Raw genomic sequence first — 20,005 nt, 5'->3', positions numbered from 1 at the left:
TTGTAAATTCCTCAGCACACAGTAAAGTTGGGCACACAGTGGATGCTATAAAAATGTTATCTATTTAATAATTATTATTTTTGTTGTTGTTATACTATATTGCTTTGTTTCTATCACAATCTCAGTGAACTCTCTCATTAAGAACTTTTCTAGGGATGTGTTTCCCATGAATCTACTTTGAAACTTCCCAGCTTACATAGTAAAGGTTTTATTTTGGGTGTTCCCACACACCATCCTGGTCTCCAGATGCTCTAATTAGCAGCTGATCATGTCCACTCTACACAATTTCATTTCTTGCTGCTTTCTCTGATCCTTTCTATTCTTTTCCTTCCTTTTTTCTACTACTATCAGGTCATACCAAACTAACTTGATTTCCTTTTTTTGAAAGGATTAGAAAACTAGAACATGAAGAAAAATGATGGCGATATAGTTTAGCTAGATTTTTAAGAAGAACTTTTACTAAGGTATATTATTTTTATAGAGAACATACATTTGGGCCTAGTTGGATAACCAGATTCAAAGAATAGTTGTTAATAATTCAATAATATGACATAAAGTATCTTTACAGTATAGTGCTACAGGAATCTATGCTTGGCCCTGTGGGTTTTTTTTTTTGTTTTTTTTTTTTAACAATTGATCTCAGGTAAAAGTAGAGATAGCAGGATCATCAAATTTGCAGATAATACCAAGCTTTGGGAGACAGGGGACATGAAAATGCCCTGGATAGTCAGAATTAAAAAGAACCTTATAGGTTAGAACTTTGAGTCAAATCAAATAATATGGAATGCAATAGGATAAAGTCTAACATTTGGATACCAAAAAAAAATTTGCTTCATAGTATAATAAGGTGGAAATATGATCAGAAAGTAGTTTCTCTCGTACTTTAATGTTTTGTTTTTGCCTTTTGCTTTTGCTTTCTCAATGGGTGGTGGGAAAGAAGATGGTGGGAAGGAGAAAATTTTAAATTAAAAATAAAAGCAAATTAAGAAGAACATTTAAAAAAAACCAGACTTTCTCTGAAAAAAAAGATCTGGAGATTTTGGTGGATTAAAAGTTCAATATGAGTAATGTGATGTACAGCCCCAAACAATAATGTGATCTTCAGTTATATGGTTAAAGTAATATCCTAAGGCTTCCCAGACCATTGCCCTTCCCCATCCCCTCAATATGCACACATGCAAGTCAAGTTTGTTTTTCCTTAAAAGATATTGCAAACATCCTCCAGATTTAGTTGGCTCAGGACATTACAACTCAGACCATAGCTATGATTTCCCGGTCACTTGGGCTTCTCTCTTATGTTTTTGTCCTTAGACTAACAGGATGGTCAACACCATTTTAAAAAAGAGTAGCACTCATCTATACTTTGAATGAATATTCCTTTCCTGTCCTGAATATTCCTCGCCTTTCATGGACAAATCAACTTTCTCCTGATAGATGATGAGGTTCAATTTTACTCTTAAACTACCAAAGAGTTGGTCTTTGTCAATCTCAGTTTACAATAAACTCCATTAAGAGAGACATAGTTTTTAGCATCAGATTTCACCTAGAATATCACGTACAGTTCAGAGTACCACATGTAATGGGCTGAGGTTTGAGTTGATGCACACTGAGGTCCCAAGTACGTGAGGCTAAATAGTAATTGGGCTATACTCTATTAATATACATGATTGGATAAAGAATGGTCCCTGCCCACACGCCGTGCAAGTCCTGATGTGTTGTATAGGAAATGACGATTTTGGTGGGTGGAGGCAGAGAGAGAGAGAGGAAGAGAAGCTGGGGGAGATTGGGCCTGGGTTCGAGCTGCTGGTTGTGTGGCTGCTGGTCGAGCTAGCTTCTTGACTCAGCTGCACACATTGCTATCGCCGATTCTCTTCCACCTCCGATCCTTCTTCACTGAGAATAAAGACTGACGATTTTCCCCTAACCTGAATTCCTGACTTCTGCTGATTTAAAAATACACGATCTTCACAACCACAGTTTAAGTAACCTGAGTCAAAACAAGATAGTGAAAGACATTAAGTTCATGTTATATGAGGAATATTTGGAGGAAATGGACATGTTTAGCTTGAAGAAAAAAAGATTCAGGGTGGACAGGATAGAAATCTTAAAAGCTAAGAAATAAAAGGAAATATGTGAAGGACCAAGAGGAAGAAGAATTAGAGTTATTCTGTTTGTCCCAAGAAAGAAGAATCAGGAGAACCAGAAGCAATGGATGGAAGTTACAAAAAGGTATATTTAGACTTGATGTTATTAAAACCCTCCTACCAATTAGAGCAGATCAGAATTAGATTTGGTCTCTTTAAAAGGTGATGTGTTCTACTGTCCTTGGAAATCTTTATGCAAATACTGGACAATCACTTGTTTGGCAGACCGAAGTGGGGAGTGCTTTGTGTAAGGCTTGGAGTCAATGGCCTCTAAAGTTCCTTCCAGTTCTCAAATCCTGCGATTCTGTAATCTTGGAGCCCCACTCTATGCAGTCCATGGTTCACTAATACTCTGTTGAAGCCCTGTCAGCCTCTAATTGAAACTTCACACCCTGAAAGACTTTGTTTTATGAGTTAATCAGGGTTTTAATATACCCAGACCTGGGACAGTTCACAAAGACCAAGAAGAATAAAAATCTCACATGCTTTAAATAAAGATTAAACTGGATTCACCCTTCAGTACTCAAAGTCTCATATAACAGATTATGGGTCTTTAGAAGAATATTTTTAGTCTAAGCTCTTCTTTTTATAGACAAGGAAATTGAATTTGAGAAAAAAATTAAATAACTTGTTCAAGGTCATATAGGAAGTTGCAAGTAAATTTAAATCTCTAACCCAAATGCCAGATCATTTTCCTTTTTTTTTTTTTTTTTTTTTGGAGAAAGTCAGTACCTGGCTTACCATCCATCCTCTCTCTCTTCCCAACTCCTTTATATTAGGGGACTTTAATATTCATCCAGATGTTTCCCAAAACTCATTCACCTCCCAGTTCCTCAGTTTCTTTAAATTCCATGACCTACTCTTTCACTCAATCATATACAGAAGGGGATGGGCACACAGATCTCACCATACTCCATTAGTATTCCACTTCCCTAATTAAAGATTAACATCCTCTATCTGACCATACCTGCTTATCATTCTACCTCTCTCTATTCTTCATCTCTCTGAAGCTTATTCTTTGATCTATAGTCCTACTACCTCTAGGTACTTTATCAAGTCATTGCCCAACTTTGATTTCACATTCTTTTCTCCAAAATCTTAACCCTAAAATTAAATACTTCAACTTGCCCCATTCTCTATTTTGATTCCTTTTCCCTCTTGTCCTATTGCTACCTATCTCTTGTCAAACTTCAGCTCTATATCACTTCTTCCATTTGCTTCTTCCGTTCCATTTACAAGACACTAAATTCATTTGGAAGAATCTAAGATCTTTGCTGATTCTCACAAATTCATATTATTCAACCTCAATTGAACCCTTACCACAACAATTGATTTCCTAATTGATTCCCTCTCTTATTCTTCACAAGGAACCATATCAAATCCTCTCATTCTTGCTTGAGCCTCCACATCTTCTCTTCCCTCTCTCACAGCTTAGGACTATCTCATTGCTTACTTTTTTGAGAAAATGGAGGTCATGTCAATTCCAATAGACTTGGGATGGAAAATGCTATCTTCGTTGAGAGAGAATTATGGAGACTGAATATGAATCGAAGCACAGTATTTTTACCTTTTTTGTTTTGGCTCTCCTGTGTATTCAAACATTGTTTGTTTGTTTGCTTTTTCTTTCTTGTGTTTTTCCCCTTTTGGTCTGATTTTTCTTGTAAAATATGACAAATATGGAAATATGTTTAAAAGAATTGCACATGTTTAACCTATATCAGACTGCTTGCTGTCTTGGGGAAGGGGGAGGTAAGAGAAGGAGGGAAAAAAATCAGAAACAAAAAAATCTTACAAAAATGAATGTTGAAAAAAATAGCTATATATAATTGTATTCCCTCCTGCCCCCCCAAAAGAAAAAAGAAAGTAGAAGTCATATGACTTGAGCTCTCACTTATCCCATTCTCTTTATCTTAAAATCTCGACATTATCTATCACCATCTCTTCCTTTCCCACCAGTCTCTGACAAAGAGGTAGCCTTTCTCCTTACTCAGATCATGCAGATGAATGCTTGATGCCCTATCCAACCCTTCTATATTCTTCAATAGACAGTATCCTTCATCTCTCTCTCTCTCTCTCTCTCTCCCTCTCCCTCTCCCTCTCCCTCTCCCTCTCTCTCTCTCTTCTTCAACCTCTCCTTATTTATTGGTTTCTTCCTTACAAAACAGTTCGTTCCTGGTTCTCCATCTTACCATTCCACATTACAACTCCACTATCCATGGATATATATGTAAACATACATATATATCTAAGATATATATGCATATATATATATATATATACACATACATATAAACGTACAAAGGCACATACAGGTACGTATATGTACACACATATATGTGTATCAATGTTAATTAATTAATTAAAGTTAATGACCTTTAGAACCTGGTACTAACTTATTTTTCCAGCTCTAGTATTTTATCCCCTCTCCTTTTGTTGAAGCCAAATGGACCTTCCCACTTTTCCCAACACACTATACTCTACTTCTTGATTTTGTGCCTTTGTATTAATTATCCCAGATGCTTGCAAAGTACTTTCTTTTTAATTCCATCTCAGAGTCCTTCTAGTCCTTCAGGATAGCTCAAATAACATCTGAATAAAGTGGATTTCCCCTCTGCTAATATTCTCTCTTCCAAATTATCTTGTATTTAACTGTTTTGTGCATGTTTGTATTTATTTTCTATTCATGCTGCATGTATTTATATAAGTTCTTTTCTCCATTAGGATATAAACTTCTTACGGATGGGGATTATTTCATTCTTTGTTTCCCTGGCACCTGGCATAGTGCCTACCATACAGCAGGTGCTTAATAAATATTTATTACTATTTTAATGCTATTTCCATTATATCATACTACCACTAAGGGAGGAAAGGATACGACTAGACTTATGACTTCAGTGATACAGGGAATTCTCAGATAAAGGTAATTTCATCTTCCAGTGCAGGCTGGTACTATCTCTGACACTTACAGTCTCAGACAGTTGCCTGGAGCCTAGAGAGACTAAGTGACTTGTGCAGGGTCACACACTTAGTATGTATCCGAGGCAGAACTTGAATCCGGATCTTCTTGGTTGCCAGGTCAATTCTCTACCAACAGTGCCATGCTGCCCTTCTGAAGAAAAGCTCATCCAGAGAGAAGTGACCATCCCCGGAAAAATATGTGTGTTCAATGGAGAAAAAGTTGAACAAAGAAGACAAAATATCACCAATGTTGTGCCTTTTTAAAAATTTTTGGGATTGAGGGAATAACATATATACACGTAGCAATAAAAGTGACAAATAATGAATAAATCATGTTCAAATACTTTACCTAGAAATGTATTTCATGGAAATAGGGCAGACAATTTTAGATCTAAAGAGAAACTTAGCAATCATAGTGATAATTCGTTTTGTTGCCAGTTCCTCAGGATTACCACTTAAAAGAGAATAGTGAAAAGGAACAATCCAAATGATGGAGGCTCTGGCTGATTTTTAAGGGAGACAGATTGTTTTGAAAAAAGGCCTCGTGCTGCCATCTGGTGGCTAAACTAAGAGTTATGAGGGCAAAGCAAAGGAGCATGAAACTGGATCTTTATGGAGAAAATAAGCAAAAATAGCTCTTCATATAATAATGTAAAACTTAAAGCTGTAAAAGAATTGTTTTATAAGACACAAAATTAATAGCAAAAAATCCCCTACCAAAATTAACTTACTAGCACTAAGAACTGATCATGAGATAGGTTGTTTCACTGCTTAATAACTTGATTTATTCAATATGGTGTCATATTTATTTTTCAAAGAACTCACATAATATCATTATTGACATCACTCTTTGAGAAGTAATAATAAACTAACAGGAAGAAATTCACCCCATGAGTACAATATTAGAAGAGAGCTCTAGGTAATCCCCACAACAAATGGTTATTCTGGATCTAGTGCAATGATCTCTGAACCTTACTTATACACCCCTATCAGTAAAAAAAAAAAGTTTGAGCACCTCTCCCCTGTCCTGTATATATGTATTTCTATTTATTATAAATTATACACATGTGCCACTATAATAATAATTATGTATACTATCAAATTGACAGAAAGAGAAATTACAAAGGATAAGGTTAAAATATTTAACCCTAAAGTCACTAGGGAGCTGCTGGGACTTAATGAGAAAGGGAGTGATATAGTTAGATCTCTGCTTAAGGAAACTGATTGAATTATGGACACCTAGAAAGTGGAAAGACTTGAGACAGGGAGAATATTTAGGAAGACATTGCAATAATCCAGGTGAAAGATAATTTTTTATTTGAGTTGGCAATATGTGAATAGAGAGAAGGAGGGATAAGGCTAAGTGTGGTTGTGTTAGAAAATGAGTTCTACAATTGGCTACTGAAGGAAGGGTGTGATTCATCTAATCTTTCCAACTTCCTATTGGCTGATCACCCCCAATTTGGATTAAGTCTATCTCCAAGCAAGCTTCTAAATTGAAAATCATTTACTTAGGGAACCAGAATGAGATTCATCTGCACGAAAAAGATAAATGGTTTGCTCCAGAAAAGGATCCAGAAACCATGAAGTAGGAGTAAGCATGACAGGGAGAAAGAGATGGGCTAAGCTAGAATTTCATACATAGTCACACCTCCTAAAACAACAGGCATAGGGATCTGAAACTAGAATAAAAAGTATAAACATTCCTAAGTATAAAAGAAAAAGGAAATTATCCAAAAGTCAACTTCCTCTATATAAGAGAGGATGTATAATATAGGGACAAAATATGAAATTTGAGGACTTGGACTCAAAAACTGATTCTGCCAATTATTACCTCTGAGACGCTGAGGGAGTCACTTAAGTTTCTGGGTGGGTCTCAGGTTCTTCCTCTGAAAAATGAGGATGTGGAACTAGATGACCTCTAAAGTCTCTAGACTCAATACCAAAATAAATGTCTTTTCTTTCTTCCTTCCTTCCTTCTTTCCTTCCTTCTTCCCCTTCTTCCTTCTTTCCATCTCCCTCCTTCCCTTCTCCCTCACTCCATCCCTGCTTTCCTTCCTTCCTTTCTCATTCCTTCCTTCCTTCTTTCCTTCCTTCCCTTATAAGTTCCAGCTCTTGGAGATGGAGAGTAACTTGTTTTACTTTGACTGGGATGCATTTTCACTGATGCAGTCACTGACTCTTGAGAAGAAATAACAATAATGTCAAAGATGATTTTTTTTTTAATTACAGTAACCTTATTGACAAGGTCCTTGTCTCCTGGACTGGAATCTAAAGTCAACTTCTCAACCTCAGTAGCAAAGACTTGAAAAATACACTATCTTCTCAATTCTTGCTTGGTGGTAACCATGAGAAAGCAGAACCAGTAGGTTGGAGAATATCAGGGCTTCTCAGTCTGGGATAGTCTAGGTATGGGGAAAATAGGTAGAAAGAAGAAAAGGCTATTGTACCATCTTAACAATACCATAAATACAAATATCTGTTTACATGGAATATTTTAGTACTTAAATTTAATATTTTGGTCTACATGCTGAAAATAATGTGTACTATAGTTGAGGTTAATTAGTGAATATGTCAGTATGGCATGAATTCATTGTATGGCACAAAGAAAAGAGGACTGGACTTAAGAGCAATACTTGATACCCCTTTATACTAACAGTGGGACACATTACTTTACCTTTCTGCTATTCTGCAACTATGGAGAAGGATTGGTAGAAGTACCTGACGATCTTTCTCTACCAAACTCTAATCAATAAAGTAATGGTCCCCCAAGGAATCATGGGAATTAGGGAATGAATTACCATGTTCAAAAGGAATAGGACCTTCTTGATAAAACAATGTGATTTCTACTGAGTCAAATGGACTTGGACTGAAAGAAGTGATATTCTATTCATATAATGCTGTCAGACTTCACTTGATCCAAACTATATCCCTCTAGCAGCTGAGTTGGTAAGGCACTATCAGTTTTAAAGTGGAGCAGAGGCATAGCTTTGGGTCATAACTGTGGGGCACATGACTAACAGCATGAGACCTGATTTGACTGGGAGTATTAGGTAAGGTTTTTGCAGTTTGGTTCTTGACTTCTCTTCCAATCTCTCTTTTCTTCTGATGTGTGACAAAAAGTCACTTCTAGGAGCTGCCTTCTCTTCCATAAGGAAGCAGCTTTTTGGCTTTGTTCCCAGCCTTCCTTTACCCCAAATTACATAGAAAAGTGGAAGATGAACCCTATTTAATTTGTATTAGACCTCCTTTTCCCCGCTCTTTCTCTTCTAGTAGTTGTAAAGTTTGTGTATAGGTATTTTCAATGGAATCTAAGAGAGGTATGTATTCCTTTTGAGAAGAAAAATTGAATGCCTTATGTAGTTAGAAATATGGGCTAAATAATTCTATTTTCCTTACATAGAATATATTAGAATGTTTATTTATTATTAAGAATTTTCCTGTATTCTATACTCTGATGGTCACCATCATATAACTCTTTACAGCAAAATTACAGTAATCTTGGAAAGTTTAGCTTTGCAAATACAATGGGACTGCTAGGCGTAACCCCCAGATTATTATAGTAGGCAGACTATAATCAAAATCTAAAAAGATCTCTAGAGTTATGGTCATTAACAAATTTGGGGATACAACATTTAATGGAAATTGGGGATCTCCTCTTTCAGCAGAGAAGCTTCCTAACATCTTGTCATCAAAAGGCAGAACTGTATGATTTTTCTTTTTTTCTAAAATTTTAGCTGAACCACAAGAAAAGAATGGAAACAGGGAAAGCAGAACTCTCAAAGAAGTAAACAAGGCCTCTCCTCTGTCAAGTAGTAAAAAAAGGTTATTTTTTCCCTTTCAGACTAAAGATTAAATTAAACTAAATTAATATAACCCTGCAGAGAAATAAAGCCCATAGGTGCTCTGACACTTGGCAAAGGTGCCCAAGGGGACTTAGTATGTAGACAAGGCCTAATGAACAAATCAGGACAAGTAAAGAAAGATTCAGTATGAGTTCCATTATCATCTTCATTTTAGCTCCCCTTCCCCATTTCACAGAAAACTTACTAAAGGTTTGCTCAAGCAATCCTTAAATACTTTGAAGGATTCAGGTGTGAGAGTGAGCTAAAGACCAAGAGCACTTCTCCAACAGCTTGTTCACACTTTTAGCACTTCTGCTTCTAACTTCTTCATTTTCTCACTAATTGATTAAAATTTTCTTGGAAGCTCACTCTCTCTCCTTCCTACCCCTTTTCTGATAACAATTTTGAAAAGAAGTTTTCCATTATCTATAATGTCCCCAAAGTTTCCACAGATATACTTGACTTTTAAACCTGTCATTACCTCCTTATGCCTTGTAAGGAATTAATACTCAACATAAATTTTTTCCCTCTTCTCTTCTATATACTAAGATTCAGTTCACAAAGTTATTTACTGAGCATTTACTAAATATTTTAAAAATCATATTGTTCTCTCAAGGAGCTTGGAATCTTATTAGAAAAACAAAAGATACATCCATTAAATAAAAAGGTGAGCTAGTGACAAAATTAGTTGTAAAAAGAGAGAAAAATAAAAATAGATAGTAGTCCTCACTTATATAGCATGTTATGGGTTTACTTAATGGTATTTTTTTTTGAAGAATCACTATAATAGCCAGGCAAAATTTTGAAATTCTCTCCTCTCTTCCCCTCCTTTCCACTCCCCTCTTCCACTGCATCTAGGGCAATCTCCAGTTTTTTGATCTACATTTGGCCACTGGATGCAGATGGTTCCAGAAGAAAAAATGAGGCCGTTGATGTTGCACAACCCTCCACTGCTCAAATCCAAGTCACTTGTATGTCATAGCATTAGCTCTCTGTCATGATTTTCTTGGAGAACTGTAATGTTCAGGTTAGCTTTCTAGAGGTCTTGGGACTAGCCTTGGTTTCAGCAGAATAATCTCCACAAGAATAGTCAGGGATAAAGTCCAAAGTCTTTATTATCTCTCATAGTCTGTCTCCTTCACCTGGGGCAAGCTAGTTTTCAGAAAGCCCTCCGGAATGGGTTTTGGTTTCAGTGGGGCAAATGCAGGAGGCAGGAGAGCCACTAGAGGCTGGTCCAAGATGGAATCTCTGTGGCTGACTTTGTCCTCAGTTTATATACTCTATTACAATTACATCATTACAGTATATTGAGTATAAACCAATCATTATATCACTAGGCAACCATTATTTGCTGTAAGATTAAATCAATCATACTGAACTAGAAAACTCACATGCTAAACTAGATAACCATTGTTTTATCACTTCCACTAAGTTAATACCTTATTGTAAGAATCCTTGTTTCAAGTACATTTCTCCAGAATTCTGGCCCATTACAGAGAACGAAGGATGAACAAAACAACAACTATCTAGAGACCATGGCCATGCCAAATTGCCTCCTACAGCCAAATTATCTGTCCAAAGCTGATTAATCAGTCTCACTGGCTTAGTTCAAGTAGCATGTGAAACACTATCTTCTCCCATCCCCTGCCTTTATTTTTATCAACCATATTCTTCCTCAGGCCATTTCCATTCCAATTCATCACTAGATAATTCATTGAATTCTGTTCTTGGGAATACATGTTCTATTCTCAATAACTCTCCTATACCTGCAAACTTTTCAACCAACATAATTTCCAATTCCTTGATTTAATGAAAATTTCTTTTTCCTCTGAGCTTGCCATATCATCTGTAACTCTCTCCTTTGGAAGTTACTTTCTCATTACATTAAGCCAATTCTCCTCATTTTTAAACTCTTTTCCCCTGTCTTTTCATTCACAAAGCAAAAAAGAGTGGGAAGAATCTTTGTTCCCTAATTCAAGGTTCTAGCCCATTTCTATAATTTCTCTTTTGAGGTTCATGTAATGAGCTTATACCACTCTATCCCTATGCTAGTTGTTGTTATTTAATGATCTTCAATTTATTCTTCCAGGACTTGCAATGCTTTCTCTACCTGAATCACACAATCTCTCTTATCTTCATCCTCAGGGACTTCAATATTCACAATTAAGACCTAGCAACCTCCTTAACTTCATGACCTCCATTTATGCCCTACTTCAGGAAGAACAGAATGACTGAACTACATTAGAGAAATTGCAAGCATTTTTTGTAAAAGCTGCTCTGTCACAAAAGCCCATCTTTTTTAATACTGGTGCTACATAGTAGTAAACCACAGAATACAACAAACTCACAAGAATCAAAACTGCAGGTGCTAAAAGGACAATTTGTAGGTGTTTGGTGGGTGAGTGAGCAATCTACAAGATATGTCAATGATCACTTTGGTTTGAGAAGTGACATAAAAGATAGCATTAAGGACATTTATGACTAGAAGAAATGAAGAGTAGGTTATGTAATGAAAGTGAGGGATAATAACCTGGAGAGTCACACTGTTGTCTGCAAAATACTAAAAGATCTGAAGGAAGGCCTATAGAATGATGGAAAGATCATTTTTTAGAGAGATTTTATAGAAGGGCACAGACAGGAGTTTCACTAAATGAGAATGAAAAGGTATGGATGACTATAATCTGCCCAGGTGAAGCAACTGCCCATATAAATGTTATCAAAGATTCCTTGAAATAGTTAAACAATTTGATCAGATGACCTTTAAGGTTTCTTTCAGGTCTAATATTCTTTATCTTTGAATATATCTTGTTTCCAAAGAGATCAATAAAAAACTGTATGCAGTTATCTGTCATAAACTTGAATTTTTACAATTGCATGTATGCAATTGTTCTGACTACAGAAATACAGTTCTTAAAATTCAAGTAGGTGACAGACCTTTATGTTTTATAAATAATGGAGAATAATTTTTATATGTGGCTTGGGTGAGGGAGAAGTCCAGCTACATCTCACAGTTATAATAATTTCATTTTTTCAACTTCCTGTCCCTTCAGAATCTAATCGCATTTAAGCTGATCCATCTGCTGACCCATTGTGATTATTTAATAAGGCCTTTCCATTGATGAACTGACATCATTTTCTAATGGGTAACTTCACCAGAGACAGTTTTACTCTAATAAGCTGCCAGTTTCACTGTACACTAGAAATAATGCCATTTGCTCGCTGGCTATCACTACATCTTCTTCCTATTACGGAACCTTGTTTGAAAAGTGAGCTTTTACCTTATCTTCCTAGAACCCAGGACCTCTGTGTTATTGGTCTCCCCAACTCTGATAAGTGAGTTTTTGCCTTATTTTTCTAGGGCCTAGGCCCTCCATGCTAACGCTTGCAAACCACCAATGCCTCCTACCTCCACATCCCCTTTTTTTTTTTTTTTTTTTTTTAAATCATCTTCATTCATGAAAACCTAAGCTTCATTAGGGCGGGAATGGATTGGCTTACTTTGTATTTATATTCACCACACAGTGTCTTGCAGATAGTAACAATTAACAAATGTTCTCATATTCTCTTCTCCCTCTCCTTTCTCTCTCATGCAACCATCACCCCCATAGAGCCCATGAAGACTGGTAGTCAGTGACTTCATCTGCAAAATCAATGAAATGGCCTCTGAGATTCTTTCTAGTTCTAAGACTATACTTCTGCATGTCTAGACTATGTGAGGTAGTTACACTTATTCACCAGCGGTATTAGCCTTTCAAGAATTAAAAATAATAGTTCACAACAGAATTCCAGTTCTGGGCAGCATTGTCTAGTACTGACAGTCAATGGCCATTACTTATGTGATTCTAAGCTCCTTCTGAGAAAGTGATTATTTGCCTTTTCTTTTTCCTAATGCATAGTACAGTTTTTGTTTTGTTTTGTTTTGTTTGTTTTACAATAGAGGAATTTAATAAATATTTATTGAATGAATATAAGAAGTTAAACTTTGAAAAAATATCTTAAAACTGAGGGTACAACCTAAAACTTCAACCATTCTTAGTACTTACTGTTTTTCGCCAGAGAATTGCCCGGTATTGAGGAACACGTTGATTGTTCTGGTCAGAAAGTGCTACAGATAGGAAGAAAGGGCTCTTCTCTATATCAGTGCCAACATAGTTCTGATGAACTGGAAAATAAATTTATTTAGAATTGCAAAGTTAAAATTTGCTCATTCCTTTCTTTTTTTAATTCCAGCATCCTGTGATGGCTTGCCCACAAACCTACTTGCTCTCTTCATACCCGAATGCTACCAAACATCAGAAGAAGCCAGGTTTCATGCTAACTTTTTTTACTACAAGTTTTGGGTTTTTTTTACTTCTTTCCCTAACTGAATTATCCTTATATGGAAAGAAAATTAATTAAAATTATAAAATTTTTAGATCTAAAAATGGACCATTACAGATCACTTATAAATAAAGAAAATAAAGCTAAGGGACTTATTTATTAAGAGAAATTATAGTTACAAATCTGATTGGCGGTACAACTGGGCTCAGAGGCCAGCCTTTACTTGGGTTGTCCATTTATTGTTTGCCTCACTGTTCTACTCTCTCTACCTCCTTCATTTTCAATCTATTCATTATTCTTCCTAATTGGAAAAGGCGCATACATCAATAACCAGCATGACACAAAGAGTGAGATAAAGGTAAGAGAGAGAGTCAGGTATGAGAAAGTGAAGTGGGGTGGGGGGAGGGAAATTTTTTTATTTAGTAGAGATGGGGGGAGGAAAAGTTTCATGGAAGAGAAAGTATCTGAGTTGACACTTAAAGGCAGGGAGAAGCTTCCAATAGTTGAGAATGGGATGGGTGAGTAGGAAGGAAGGGAACAGAAGACTGTCCCTCTGATGATGTGAGTAAAGACAACAAAGTAAGAGAACAGGACAAAAATGTGGGGAAGTGGGGAGGGAAGTGTAGTATATTTTAGTAGGAACATTGAAGGGAAGTTGTGTGAAGGCTGGAGCTGCACTATGGAATGTCAGAGGACAGATTTTTCTCCTTTATTTGATAGCCAATGGAGAGTTAGTGACTCACAAAGTCTGGTTCTGTGTTTACAATCTGTTCTCTGATAGAAAGTTAAGCCATTTCTTAAACTATTGATTTCTTCAGAGAATTAAAAGAACATGTAAACAGCTGCTACTTTAATGCCCAAAACAGCACCCTGGGGGACTGCAAGAATTAAAGGAACATCCCTAAGCAGCCAGCTAAACCCTTTCCCTTTCTCTGTTCTTCTAATCTTTCTGGTCTTGTGATGATTTCTTCATTTTCTACTCCTCTATCACTAATTTCAGTCCCTCATAGGCTCTTCCTCTACACTCATATTTGTCCCTCACTAGTACCAATTCTAGCTTCACATGACCTTCCTTCATTCATTACCATCCACAATCTCTGAGCATTTTTTTTTTTTTTTACTACTTATCCAGGAGAACGAAAGCACAAAGTTCACGTAAAATATGCTACACTACATGTGGTGCTTGATTCTGTGCACTCAATTCTATGGACACAGTGAATTTCCACCCTAACTTTCCACCATGCAATCTATCTTTTAATCTTTCATTTCAAGTGCAAAAATAACTGGTTAAAATTCACATAAACAGTCTTTCCCTCCTGCAATTCTAAAATGAACCTTTAATTTTATAAAGTTCATCTTTAACTTTGAAGTCAGTGTTTAAAACTAAGTTTCAGGTATACCAAACTGATCAAATGAGTTTAATCTCTGCATATACTGTAGGTTTTCAGAAATTATAACATCAAAGATTTTTTTAGGTCACCTCAAATGTCCATTTTTCTAAAGTAATATTCTTACCTTGTCCTAAGAAATACTTGAAATACCATCTGGTATGATATTCTGGGTTTTCCAGATGCACATCTGTTCTACGCCAGATACCTGGCAAGTCAGGAGTATTCTGAAATGGAACAAAATGATGCCATTAAAGGCTTATTCAGAAAGAGTAAACACAACCTGGAATAAACAAGCAGGGTGTATAAATGAAAACAACAAACAGAAAAATGATAGGCAAATACTTTTTCAAAAGTATGATCAAAAATTGTTGGTACATGTTCTACTGAAAACTTACAATGACCTGAGAGATTGTAGTATGATAGAAAATGATGGGCTTGGAGTCACTAGGGTCAAATTCTTGCTCTTAAACATCATGTGATCATGGATAAGTCTCAGCCTATTTGAACCTCAGTTGCCTAACCTGTCAAGTGCGAAAAAATGCTTGAACTATATATGTCAGTGAGTTATTCTAAAAAAAAAAAAAAGAACTTTGTAAACAAGTATTAATATGTATTCTAAATATCTGGTCTAACACATCAGGCTTTGGGGCAATCTAGGAGATGCCAAAATAGAGCATACTGAGGAGACGGCAGGAGCTGATGGTGCTAAGATCTGATTTCTAGTACACATGACAGGTGTAAGGAAATGGAGGTGTTTCAAAATTAGAAAAATTATATAATGTATCATTATATAGTAATATATTATGTATATAAAATACAGTAATATAGAGAGTAATATTCCAGTAATATTACCCTCTTCCTCATTCCATCTAGGCTCTCATGCAGAAGAATTAAACATATTCTTCTTGGGTCCAGAAAATGGTGGTAGGACCAATTTCAGAGAAAGACCCTAGAGAAGTCTAGGATCTGAATTCATTGAATTTATGGTATGAACTCAACAGTTATCAATTCTATTTATGACATCATTGGTCTCTCTCTGGCCCAGTGCTTCTACTCTATGTATTGACTGTGATCTTCCCTAAAATTAGCTGGTCCATGAAAATTCCCCATTGCTTCATGTTATTTTTAGAAATTCTCAAAAAGCATTTACAAAGTACTTACTGTATACTAACAGGCACATTCATAGACCACATGATTTAGAGCTGGGAGCTTTTTAAAATATTATTATGTAATTACAAGAGCCCAGAATCATAGATCTGTAGCAGCAAGATATCTTAGAGATCATCAGGTCCAACTCCCTCATTTTATCTATGAAGAAACTGAGGTCCAAGGAGGTAAGGCATAATTGCCACAGCTCACAAAGGTTATCAGTGGCAAAGCTGCCCTGGTCAGACCATGTTTGGTCTGTTCAGTTTGAGGTACTATGGTTCAGGAAATTTATCGACATATTAGAGAATAATGATGAGGACGATGACCATGATGATAGCATTCTAATGTTTATACATGCTTTATAAATATTTCATTTTATTTTCACAATAATCTCAGGAGGTAGGTGATATTATTATCCCCATTTTACAGATGAGAAAACTGACTTAGGCAACAATTAAAACACTTGTCCAAGATCTCACAGTAAATGTCTGAGGCAGGACTTGAATTCAAGTATTTGTAACTCCAAGCCTACAACTCTTATTTACTGAGCTGCCTGGCTCTATCCAAAAAGAAAATGCCATAATCCAGTAAGACCTCATGTCCATGCAATATGTGGATCAGATGAAGGAACTGAAGATATTTATCTTGTAAAAGAGATGACTCAGGGATGACGTGATAGTTATCTTCAAGTATCTTAATGGCTATCACAGAGAAGAAAAATTAAGACTTTTTCTGTTTGACTTCAAAGGGCAGAACTAGGTGCAAAAAGCAGATCTTGCAGAGACAAACTTAGAATTGAGGTCAGAAAAAATTTTCTAAATAATTAGGTTTCCAATAATGGAATGGCTGCTAGGGAGGTACAGATTCTCCCTCATTGGAGGTCTACAAGCAAAGATATTGTAGTCCAGCTAGGGGCTAGCTTGGAAGAAAGTTGAGGTCTCTTCTTCTTCTTGGTGTAGCTAAGTGGTACAGTGGAGAGGGTGTCTGGAGTCAAGAAGGCCTGAGTTCAGATCTAGTCTCAGACACTTAATAGCTGTGTGACCCTGGGCAAGTCATTTAATCTCATTTGCCTTTGTTTTCTCATTTGCACTGGAAAAGGAGAAGGAAATGGCAAACTACCCTATTATCTTTGTCAAAAAAACCCCAAAAAGGGTCACGAGGAGTCAGACATGACTGAAATAACTGAAAGACAACAAAGTGTACTTAACAGGGCAGTGGAATCATCAGATCTGTGCTTTGGGAAAATCATTTTGCAGTAGGAAGATACTTGACATAGGGAGACCAATTAGAAGGCTATTGCAATAATTCCTGCGAGAGAACCTGAATTAAGATGGTGTCTGTGTACTGTAACGAGAAGGAAATGGCTATGAGAGACCTTGTGGAGGTAGGAATGTCAAGATTAATATTACATAAGACAGCTAATAAATAGCAGAGCTGGAATTTTAGCCCCAGGTGTCCTGGTCTAACACATCAGGCTTTGGGGGAAATCTAGGAGATGCCAAAATAGAGCAGACTGAAGGGATGGCAGGCTAAGATCTGATTTCTGGTTGGCATGACAGGTGTAAGGAAATGGAGGTGTTTCACAACTAGAAAAATTATATAAGGTATCATTGTACAACATAATATTATTATGATATAGTAACATATTATATATTTAAAACATAGTAACATAGAGTAACATAGATATTCCAGTAATATTACCCTCTTCCTCACTCTATCTAGGCTCTCATGCAGAAGAATTAAACATATTCTTCTTAGGTCCAGAAAATGGAAATAGGACCAATTGCTGAAAACTCCACAGAGGCAGATTTCAGTTAAATATAAAGGTCAATTAGAACAGTTCAAAAGCAGAAAGACTTAATAAATACTTGTTGATGGACTGATTGAATTCTCTTGAGAGGTATTAAGCTCTCCTTTCTCATAGGTCTTCAAGAAGTGATTTGATGATCTTGTTAGGAGTACTATTGAGGGGATTCTTGTTCAAAAGACTAAATGACCTTTGAGATTACTTCCATTTCTTTGATTGTCTTAAGAACCAAAAAGAAAAACAGTAAAGGCTTCTTTGAAGGATGGGGTAGGGTGAAAAGTACAATGCACTTAAACCTTTGCTCATTTAGGAATTAAAACTTCTGGGTTTAAATCCTAGCTCTGCCAGCAAGTAGCTATGTGACCCTGAAAAAGGTCACCTAACATCTCTTGAGTGTCAGTTTCTTTCTCTCTTAATAAGGAAGTTGGACTAGATTATCACCAAGAGCCTTTCCAGTTCTAAATCTTCTGAGACAGATAATAACAGCTCACATTTCTATAAGCACTTCATGACCTACAAAATGTTTTCTTCACAACAACCCCTAAAGTAGGTAGTACAGCTACTGCCCCCATTTTACAGATAAGGAAACATGTGAAACTTAAACCAAGGTTGCATAGCTAATAAACTGCAGAACCAAGACTCAAACTCAATCTTCTTTAAGCCCACTGTTCTTTCCACTCTAGAATGTTTCACATACTAATTCCCACTTTACTCATCGAAAAACTTCCCAGGCTCTCTCAAAGTCCATTCATTCCCATTTTAGAGACAGTTCTAATAAGTTTGCTAACTGACTTTCCAGAGCACCCTAAGTACAGATTAGAAGTAATCATTTACAGCAGGTATGCAGCCACTAAAACAAGCACTCATGACTCACATACAGAATAAGGGTCAGTTGCCAGCCTCACTGTGAGTAAGGAAACAAAATAAATTCTAAAAAGCAAACATAACCCCAAACCACAGCATTTTGAGGTCATTTAGTTTAGGGTCAAAAAATCCTAGAGAGCTTAATAGCACCTTGAGTCAGGCAAGGAAGAAAAATGAAATTTAGAATGATAAACCTGAGTCATGTCCAAGAAATATTCTATGTTCAAAAAGAAAAGGATGAGTCTATAGCATTTTAGAAAACTTTTCATCCAAAATAGTGAAAATAAAAGCATTTCTTTAAAGTGAGGGTTTTTAACATGGGCCAGAGGTTCTTGGATAGATTGTGGGGGATTTAATAACTTGGATCTTTTTTTTTTAAAGAAGCATCTTTACTTTCATCAATCTCTAACTGAAAATTAGCATTTCCTTTAATTATAAATTAAAACAACAATAAAAACCACTATTCTGAAAAGAGGCTCATATGTTTTATCAGACAGCCAAAGAATAAGTTTCAATTACCTGGAAATCTTATTTATATTGAGCACTTTCCATAGAAAATACTGAAGTTAAGTTAAAAGCTACTGGGTCAATGAGGATAATGACAGGGACAATTGATTTATATTCAGGAGATTGGGATTCAAATTCCATCTATGCCACTTACTAGTTCTGTGACTTTGGGCATGTACATAAACCTCCCTAAGTCTCAGTTTCTTCATCTGCAAAATGGAAATAACATACTAGTTTTGCTTATTTCATAGGGTGATGCCAAAAGCATTATTAAGTGCATACTGTGTGCCAGGCACTGTGCTCTGTGCTAAGGGCTGTGGCAATCTGAAGGTCTTCCTTAGGTAAAGTGCTTTGTAAACCATAAAAAAACTATGCAAAGGTCAATTATTTTTATTGTTATCAACAGGATTGCTTCAATAAAAGCTATAATACACTACACTTGTGAATATATGGATTTCAGTGCTTTTTTCCCCCTCATCCTTCCCGAGCTTGTTGAATTACTTATGTAATTCATATCAGAACATATCATTCATATGTAACATGAACATATTCATGTTATATTCATGAACATTCAGAACATATTCATATGTAACATATCAGAACAAGATCAGCCAATCTGTTATAGTAGAAGGCAGAATTTGCCACTGTCAAGGACAAAGGAATATTTTACACACACATACACACACCCCTGTACATTTCTCCTATCTGACAGACTGCTCCTTCTTAGTTACTTCTTTGGGCTCATTATTCATATCATGCCTCTCAACTGTGGGCATCTTCCAAGTTCTGTCTTGTGTTTTTTTGTTTTTTCTCGCTGTATTCTACCTGGTGACATCATCATTTCCCATTGGTTTACTTCATATCTCTCCTTAGATGATTTCCCAATCTATATCTTGAGCCTTTGTCTCTCTTCTGAGATCATTTTAAATTGGATGTCCCATAGGCGTTTTGAACTCAACATGTCAAAAGCAGGTTACCATTTTCCATACCTCCTTCCCCACTACATTCTCTTCTCTTATT

The 20,005-nt window shown here is 36.2% G+C and overlaps 1 protein-coding gene across 3 annotated transcripts in view; it reads right to left on the bottom strand.

Annotated features, from left to right (window-relative positions):
- Window positions 1-20,005, bottom strand: part of GARNL3 (GTPase activating Rap/RanGAP domain like 3) — a 223,633-nt gene that overhangs the window by 165,649 nt on the left and 37,979 nt on the right. For all 3 annotated transcript variants that reach the window (XM_031954321.1, XM_031954322.1, XM_003757155.4), the window contains 2 exons: window positions 14,783-14,882; window positions 12,991-13,109 (listed from right to left, as the gene is read on the bottom strand). In XM_031954321.1, the coding sequence (XP_031810181.1) occupies window positions 12,991-13,109; window positions 14,783-14,882 (219 nt within the window). The remainder of the gene's footprint in view (window positions 1-12,990; window positions 13,110-14,782; window positions 14,883-20,005) is intronic.

This window comes from Sarcophilus harrisii, chromosome 2 (genome assembly GCF_902635505.1).
Source record: "Sarcophilus harrisii chromosome 2, mSarHar1.11, whole genome shotgun sequence".
Taxonomy (NCBI): Eukaryota; Metazoa; Chordata; class Mammalia; order Dasyuromorphia; family Dasyuridae; genus Sarcophilus; species Sarcophilus harrisii.
Note: the sequence above shows the minus strand (reverse complement) of the source record. Positions and strands in the feature narration are given on the sequence as shown.